At 56.0% G+C, this 8,852-nt stretch overlaps 1 protein-coding gene across 1 annotated transcript; it reads left to right on the plus strand.

Annotated features, from left to right (window-relative positions):
* The first annotated feature begins 5,464 nt into the window (after window positions 1-5,464).
* LOC110129404 (glutathione S-transferase P) lies at window positions 5,465-8,367 on the plus strand. The gene is made up of 7 exons (XM_020880767.2): window positions 5,465-5,560; window positions 5,759-5,794; window positions 6,067-6,173; window positions 6,295-6,382; window positions 6,907-7,010; window positions 7,825-7,932; window positions 8,099-8,367. Coding segments are annotated over exons 1-7 (633 nt in total). The 5' UTR covers window positions 5,465-5,559; the 3' UTR covers window positions 8,288-8,367.
* Window positions 8,368-8,852: the final 485 nt, after the last annotated feature.

Below are 8,852 nucleotides of genomic sequence, written 5' to 3' on the forward strand. Positions count from 1 at the left end.
AAATGGCAACCTACTCCAGTATCCTTGCCTGGAGAATTCCATGAACAGAGGAACCTGGTCGGCTATAGTCCATGGATTGCAAAAGTCGGACACGACTGATCGACTAACTTTCACTTTCTTTCGGACAATAATGTAGGGTAAGATGACAAAGTTATCGAGATGTGGTTGTCTCCAAATTCATTTCTAAATGTAATGCAGTCCTAATCAAAATTCAGTTGGATATTTTGGAGAAATTTGATAAATTCACAAAAGCACTTTTATAGATGAATAAAGATCCATAAATAGATAAGAAAAACTTCAAAGAAGAGGAGGGTTCGGGGAAGGAGTGTGTGCTTTTCCTTACCAGAGTTATAAGACCATGAAAGTGAAAGTGTTAGTTATTCAGTCATGTCCGACTCTTTGTGACCCCACAGATTATAGCTCGCCAGGCTCCTCTGTCCATAGGATTCTTAAAGCAAGAATCCTGGAGTGGGTAGCCATTCCCTCCTCCAGGGGATCTTCCCAACCCAGGGATCGAACCCAGGACTCTTGCATTGCAGACTCTGTACTCTCTGAGCCACTAAGGAAGGCCTGTAAGTCTACAGTAATAATAAAAAAGAAATTGCGGGGACTCCCCTGGTGGTCCAGCGGCTAAGACTCCTTGCTCTCAATTCAGGGGGCCTGGGTTCGATCCTGGGTTGCTCCCACATGTTTGCGTGCCACAAGCTGCAACTAAAAGATCCCACGTGCTTCAACTAGGACCTGGCACAGCCAAATAAGTAAATTAACTAAATAAATATTTTTTGAAAAATTATGGCACTGGCCAAGGAACAGACACAGAAGAGGATACAGAACTGATGAGCAGACCCGAGACCTTTAGGAGCTCAATATGTGAGTCAGTACGTTGTTCAGTAGATGGTGCTGGCGAGGTGAATTCCTGCCTGACAGTACAGGCAAAGTGGCCTCTTGATGGATCGATGGTGTAAATGTGAAAGTGGCTTGACAAAGTTAACAAAAGAAAACATAAGAGCATATTAAAAGTTGTTTTTGTTTCATTATTAATCCCCAAGCTGCGTGACCTAACTAGAAAACATTGCCTCTTACAAGTTACGCAAGTATAATGTTCTATGTATTCTCTCCTGTCATTAAAACAAATAGTAACAGGACTTCCCCGGTGGTTCAGTGGTTAGGACTCCATGTTTCAAATGCAAGGGCACAGTTTACATCTCGTGTTGGGGAAGTAAGATCCCTCATGCCCCACAGCACAGCTAAAAAGGACACAGAACAAAATAAAAACATTCATAAATAAAAGGATTTTTAAACAAAGTTTCAAAAGGACAAAACACAAGCAATCCACTCCCCCAGAGAAAAGCCTCCTGATGAATTTGATTACATTGCTTAGCGAAACACCTCTATGAATTTGATTACACTGTTTAACGAGAGACATCTTGAACAAAGGGAAGAGACAGACTGAACAGAGGTTCTTGTAATGCTTGATACGTCTGTGACCTCAAGGACTGTCCCCCTCCAGGCTCCTCTGTCCATAGGATTCTCTAAGCAAGGAGAATACTGGAGTGGGTAGCCATTCCCTTCTCCAGGGGATCTTCCTAACCCAGATGGGAACCCAACGCCTCCATCATTGCAGGCAGATTCTTTACTGTCTGAGCCACCAAGGAAGCCGGATATCTAGAATAAACTCCTGCAAATCAACAAGAAATAGGCAGCAAATCAAATAGAAAATGGCCAAGATATGAAGGGCAAAACAGAAGAGGAAAGCAAAATTCAAGGTGCATGGGAAGAGATGATGCAGATCCTTAGTAAAGAGGGATGCCATTCAGAACAACTTTATACCTTCGGGACTGGCAAACATGCCAAAGCTGCTGATGCTGCGTGTTGGGGGTACATGGGTCTGGAATGAGTCTGAAGGATAGGAATGAATCTGAAGAGTAGCTGGGGTTTGGGGCGGGCTGGAGCAGCCATTTGGGACGGCAGCCTGGCGCTACTTATGTAAATCGAGAGTTCACACACCTGGGACGCAGCAGAGTGGAATGTGGGGATAAAGGGAACACGGAAATGACTAAATGCACACAAAGCAGGAGGGTGGAGCCGGAGCAAGGACAGCGGGCCAGAATCTGAGGAGCATGCGTGCCACACACACACCACACACACCCTTGAGGTCCAGCAGGCGGAGCGGCCCAGGATGGCCCTGCGACTGCGCCGTGGGAGGAGGGGGGGCGCGACAAGCTGAAGTGAACCCAGGAACCAACAGAGGAGTGGACAAAACACCTAAGCCAGCCCTCCGGCCTGACCCCTGGCCACAGCCCTACCCTCACTCAACATAAGAACAAGCTCACCACCACTGCCCCCCACAACACGCAAGGGCAAGGGAGAGCAAGGGGAGCTGTTGTCTGCTCTGTTTCCCATCTCCCTTGCCGTTACCAGAAAGTAAAAGTGAAGGCATTAGTCGCTCAGTCGTGTCAGACTCTTTGGGACCCCGCGGACTGTAGCCCACCAGGTTCCTCTGTCCATGGAATTCTCCAGGCAGGAACAATGGAGTGGGTTGCCATTTTCTCCTCCAGGGGACCTTCCTGACCCAGGGATGGAACCCGGGTAGAGGCCCCAATAAAGCCCTGCCTGAAAAAATAAAACACACCCTGGAGATCTCTTAAGGCCCACATGGCACAGGGAAGGCGGGCAGGGGTAGACAAATGCTCCTGTATACCCCAGGGCAATCAGCGAGGTTGAGTTAAGTCTACTCAGAACCGTGGGAAAGGGACAGAGGTCTGGGGCTGGGGCCACAGCAGGACGGGTGGGGGCGGGGAACACCAGCCAGGGCCACCCCCCAACCTCATCCACCTCAACCCCCCACTTCAATTGCCCAAACCTAGGAGGGGAAGAGGACAACAGAGGATGAGATGGTTGGATGGCATCACCGACTCGATGGACGTGAGTTCGAGCAAGCTCCGGGAGCTGGTAAAGGACAGGGAAGCCTAGCGCGTGGCAGTCCACGGGATCGCAGAGAGTCGGCCATGACTGAGCGAGTGAGCAGCAGAAAGGACCCTGCCTGTACACGAAGACCTGAGGCCTGGCTGTCCCTCTCAGGCCCTGGAGAGCCCAGACGAGGGGGCCCCTGCGGGGCCTGGTGAGATCCTAGTCCCGATCATGTTGCGTGGGATATGCAGGTGTGTTTGCGTGTGTGTGATGTGTGTCAAAGGGCTGTACGGGTGCGGATGTGTCTTTGCAGGTGGGGGGCGCGTGGTCCTCATCAGGGCTGTGGAATGTGCTGCCAAGGGAGAATGTAGCAGGAAGGGAACTGTATAGGCGGGTTGTTTTTGATATAAAATTGCAACTGTTTCTTAATTTTTTTCTTTGCTCTTTGTAGTTCACTGAATACCCAATGTTAAAAACTGGGGGAGGCAAATTTCAGGTGACTCTTAGCTCAGGTCAAATAAGCAAAGGGAGCTCTTCTGGAAGAAAAAGAGAGTTTTGTGCCTTAAGGGATGAAGACGGTGTTGGTAGGACCTGAGGGAAGAGGGTTGTGAGTGGGGGAGGAGCAGAGACCCTAAGTGCTAGCCCCTGGGGGGGTGGGAACCTGGAGCGGTGCTAAGGCCCAAGGCCTGTGCTGATGACTTTGCCCAGCCCTGCCGGGGGCCAGAACTGACTGCCTCACAGCAGTGCCTGTCCTTGCCTGTACCACCTCGGCCTGGGCCAGTGGTGATGTATAAGGAAATGATTGTTTCATTACGCACTTAGAAAGTTACATATTGACGGTATTGTTCAAGCTCTGCATGGCCCCTGAAAAATCCCTGCTGGGGTGGGGCAGGTAGGGGTGCAGGAGATGTCAGGGGGGTCAGGAGAGCTGCACTGGTCTTTAGGCAGGAATGTGGTTCTCTTGACTCCTGTCTGGGTTTTCTTTCTGCCTCTGCCCCCACCGCCACCCCAATCCCACAAACACCTGGACTCACCAGGTCCAGCAGGATGCTGGATGTCCTCCCAGTGGCTGCCTCTCCTCCCGGGTACCCCTCTCTGTCTCCCATTAAGGCTTCCTTCCCCACACAGTCAGCAAGTCCAGAAGCTTCCACTTGGATGTGCTTGGAGAACTTGCCCAGGGCCCAACCCAAGGCGTCCTGCCTGGGGCCTGGCTCCTCTGGAGTCTCAGCCAGCTCAGCCAGCTCTAGGGGAGGGGTCCTTATGAAACACCACCTGGACACCCCTCTCTGAAGCTTTCTCCATCACTGCCATCAGGAAGACTCAGAGTAGGGCCTGAACAACCCGGAAAGGGGCTCCCAGGTGGACAGTTGGGGTTAAATAGCTTGGATGCTTGTCCTGGAATCCTTTAAAATCGCTCTCAATCGTGATGGAACTGAAGGATGCTGATCAGCTGGGTGTTATTGTGCCAGAAACTGCTAACTTTGCTGCTAGTGGCACGTTTGAAAAGGGAAGATCAGACTCTAAAGAATGTGCCTCCAGTGCAGGAGACCTGAGTTTGATCTCTAGGTCGGGAAGATCTCCTGTTGAAGGAAATAGCAATCCACTCCAGTATTTTTGCCTGGAGAATTTAATGCACCACAGAGCCTGGTGGGCCACAGTCCATGAGGTCACAAGGAGTCGGACAGGACTGAGCAACTAACACACACACACAGTGTCCCATTGTCTGGGGTTTAAAAAACCATGCTCTTCTCAGGTCGCGTTTCTATGGTGAGGCGCGTGTCACAAGTGGTGTTTGCTTCCACTTAGGGGAGTAAGACAGGTTCCCTCTGCAGGCATGTCTGAGCTGAAGTGAGAATTAATTAATTTTTGTGTGTGCTCAGTCGCCTCACTCTTCTCCAACTCTGTGACCCCGTGGACGGTACCCCCCCAGGCTCCTCTGTCCATGGGACTCTCCAGGCAAGAATACTAGGGTGGATTGCCATGACCTTCTCCAGGGGATCTTCCCGACCCAGGGATTGAACCAGGGTCTCCTGCACTGGCAGGCAGGTTCTTTACCACTAGCACCACCGGGGAAGCCCGATTAATTTTTAAATTAATTAATTTAGAGAAAAATGGTAAGGAAGGGGCAGCAGGGCACATGAGTCATACAAGAACCCCAAGGTGGCCTCTAAACGGTCCCTGAGTCTGAAAAGACAACCTAGGGTGTGAGCTGGGTGTGCGGGCGTCGGTGCACAGGGGTGTGTCTCCGTCTTTGTGTGCAGCATCTGCCTTTTGTCTGCTGAACAAGTGTCCACACGCAGGGGTTTGCGTGTCTGGGGTCTGCAACCCCACTAGGGGTCGGACCGCGCGGACCCTCCGGGCTCTGGAAGCCCTCGCCCATCAATGCCTGGCGGACGTTCGGCAGTCGGTCCCGGGCAGGCTGCGGGCCCCCAGGGGACGGAGATTAAGCGGTGGGGCTGGGGGCAACTGCGCCGCGGCTCGTGGCCAGCGCCGTGACTCAGCACTGGGGGCGGGCCGGCCGGCCGGCCGGGCGGGGGCGGGGCGCGCCCACCCCTTTAAGGCTCAGGCCGCTGCCGAGCGCGCTGGAGTTTTGCCGCCGCCGCCGCCGCCACCGCCACCGCCGCCTTTGCAGACTTCCCCGTCGCCAGGAGTGAGTTCCCCGCTGCCTGGGGCTCCCAGGGATTCCGAGGGGGGGCGCCCAGGGTGTTTGGTGGGGCAGTTCGGGCTCTCGAGGGGCCGGGCTGGAGCGCCCAGGGCCGGGGATGGGACCCCGGGGAGGACGGGCCGGGTCGTCTCCCCCGGAACAGGCCTCTCCCGCCGCTAACTGGCTTCTTTGTGCATCTCGCAGTGCCGCCCTACACCATTGTCTACTTCCCGGTTCAAGGTAGGGGCCTGGGACGGCAGGGTGCGGGTGGGAGGGGAGCCAGAGGCTGGGGGCTGCAGGCCACACCCCCGCTTTCTCCCCTGGCATCACGTGGCTACTAACTCGAGCCTCCTTCCTGGGCCCTGGAGCTGCCCGGGCTAGCGTACCTCAAGCCTCGCGGCCCTGGCCGGCCCTTCCACTGTGTGCTGTGAGGTCTTCCAAGCAGCCCCCAGCCCCTTGGCCCCTGCCCAGGGCACTGCCCACCCTCACGGCCCCGTCCTCCCCTCCCCCAGGGCGCTGCGAGGCCATGCGCATGCTGCTGGCCGACCAGGACCAGAGCTGGAAGGAGGAGGTGGTGGCCATGCAGACCTGGCTGCAGGGCCCCCTCAAGGCCTCCTGCGTGAGTACTTCTGTCCCGTCCCCGGCTCAGGGGCCTGACCTTGTGGGGGCGAGTGGGGCTCAACACTAGGGCGAGGGGCAGCCGAGCCCAGCACCTCTGACAGAGCTGTGCGTCCCCCCAGCTGTACGGGCAGCTCCCCAAGTTCCAGGACGGAGACCTCACGCTGTACCAGTCCAATGCCATCCTGCGACACCTGGGCCGCACCCTCGGTGAGTCCCAGCACTGCAGGTGGCTCAGCCCAGGCCGGGGGCGGCAGCATCAGCCAGCCTTCCTGAGCACCTCCTGAGCCTCCATGTCAATCAAATCGCCCAGCTACCCTTGGGATGGAGGCGTGTGGAGGTTATCTAGGGCTTCCCTGGTAGCTCAGTTGGTAAAGAATCCACCTGCAACACAGGAGACCCCGGTTTGATTCCTGGGTCGGGAAGATCTGCTGGAGAAGGGATAGGCTACCCACTCCAGTATTCTTGGGCTTCCCTTGTGGCTCAGCTGGTAAAGAATCCACCTGCAATGCAGGAGACCTGGATTCTGTCCCTGGGTTGGGAAGATCCCTGCCCTATAGCGGGGCCACCTGCCCCTGAATTCTGAGTGCAGACTCAGCCCCTTTCTTCCTGCGAATCCTGCTCCCTCCTGCCTGGCCCAGGCACACTGGCAGCCACGTGGCCTGGCTGCGGGGGGTCAGGTTGCCGTGGCTTTCAGGCTCCCACTCACGCCCTCTGCTCTCCCGCCACCCCAGGGCTGTATGGGAAGGACCAGCAGGAGGCGGCCCTGGTGGACATGGTGAATGATGGCGTGGAGGACCTTCGCTGCAAATACGTCTCCCTCATTTACACCAACTACGTAAGCGCGGGCACGAGGGTGGACACGGAGGACAAAGAAAGAAAGGGGCTGGTTTCCTTCTCGCCCTATACCGCCCCCTCTTGTGTCTGTGGTCCCCCCCCCAACCCCGGGGCTGCCTCTGGTTCTGGGGAGGGGGTGGTGGGAATCAAGAGCCATTATAGACTGGACATACCCCACTGCCTCCCTGCCTGGAGGAGGGACCCGGTCAGGTAGCAGGCCATGGCAGAATGGTGCTAGGACAGGAGACAACCAGCCAGAGGTGGTTCCTTGATCCTCAGCCCGGGGAGGTCAGGAGGGCTTCCTGGAGCAGGTGCAGAAGGAGGAGCTTCTGGAAGGGATGCTGGTACTTTCAGATGCACAAAGTGTGCAGGCACAGGGTACATCTGGGGACTTGGGAGCAGTTTCAGAGAGGCAGGGTGTGCCTCTGTGTGTGTGCGAAGGAGTGTCAGGAAATGGATGGAGCTGGAGGAACAGCAGGCCCGCTCCTGAAGGTCTCGGCCAGCTGGCTTGGAGATGCTCTTTGGGGAGTCTAAGCAGGGTGGTGTCTGTACGATCTGGAAAGATCCTGTGAGGCTTTTGCAAGCCTGGGGAGTGATCGTGACAAGAGTGGACTAGAGAAGGCTCAGTCTCTGAAATGGAGAGGATGTGGCAATAGCCTGGGGTGGGGAGTGAGGAGAGGAGGGCGGGGCTGGGTGGGTGGGATCCACTGAGATGGAGCAGACGGAAGGGAGCATCCCCGGGGGCGGGGGATTGGGACAGGGTGGGCAGCAGGCCAGGGCCAGGAGGATGATACGCAGTGGCCTCTTTCTGGCAGGAGGCGGGCAAGGAGGACTATGTGAAGGCACTGCCCCAGCACCTGAAGCCTTTCGAGACCCTGCTGTCCCAGAACAAGGGTGGCCAGGCCTTCATCGTGGGCGACCAGGTGAGCCGGCCCCGTCCCCGCCCCTTCCGCACCCCACTCTGTCCACGTGGTGCACCCGTGCAGAGACAGCATGGGGGTCATGGGTTCAGCGAAGCTGGGAACTGCCTCGGGCGCCCTGCCCCCCAACTCCCACACCCTCTGAATCCCACCCCGCTCGGCCTTGCAGATCTCCTTTGCGGACTACAACCTGCTGGACCTGCTTCGGATTCACCAGGTCCTGTCCCCCAGTTGCCTGGACTCCTTCCCCCTGCTCTCAGCCTACGTGGCCCGCCTCAACTCCCGGCCCAAGCTCAAGGCCTTCCTGGCCTCCCCGGAGCACGTGAACCGGCCCATCAACGGCAACGGGAAACAGTGAGGGCTTGCAGCACTCTCTGCACGAGGCAGGGGGCTGCCTGCTTCCCTTTCCCCAGGACCAATAAAACTTCCAAGAGAGAAGCAGTGAGTCTTGAGTTTTCTGGGCAGGCGGCCTCCCTGACCCTCTCTCACTCAGGCTTGGGGCGGGCCGGGGCAGCTGGCTGGGAGGCTTGGATCCTAAAACACAAGCGGGCTTCCCTGGTGGCTCAACAGAAAAGAATCTGCCTCATGTGCAGGAGACCCAAGTTTGATCCCTGGGTCAGGATGATCCCCCGAAGGAGGGAGTGGCAACCCACTCCAGTATTCTTGCCTGGAGAATTCTATGGTGAGCTACCGTTCCTGAGATCGCAAAGAGTCGGACACAACTGAGCGACTAACACTTTCACTTTCAAAACATAATCGGTGTCTTCCTGAAGCCCTTGGGCTGGTCTGTGTTTACTGAACTCCAGAAACAAAGAGGGGAAAGGAAAAGAAAAACGGGAAGAGAAATTAACTATGGTCCCTGCTCTGGACATCCACACAGTCTAGAGAGACAGCTTCACTTAATTAAACATGCTTTCTGGTCT

This window comes from Odocoileus virginianus, chromosome 28 (genome assembly GCF_023699985.2).
Source record: "Odocoileus virginianus isolate 20LAN1187 ecotype Illinois chromosome 28, Ovbor_1.2, whole genome shotgun sequence".
Lineage (NCBI taxonomy): Eukaryota > Metazoa > Chordata > Mammalia > Artiodactyla > Cervidae > Odocoileus > Odocoileus virginianus.

Coding starts and splice junctions, on each gene's coding strand:
- LOC110129404 (XM_020880767.2), top strand. Junction 6,383..6,906: donor ACACCTGGGCCGCACCCTCG/GTGAGTCCCAGC, acceptor CCGCCACCCCAG/GGCTGTATGGGAAGGACCAG. Junction 7,011..7,824: donor CCCTCATTTACACCAACTAC/GTAAGCGCGGGC, acceptor TCTTTCTGGCAG/GAGGCGGGCAAGGAGGACTA.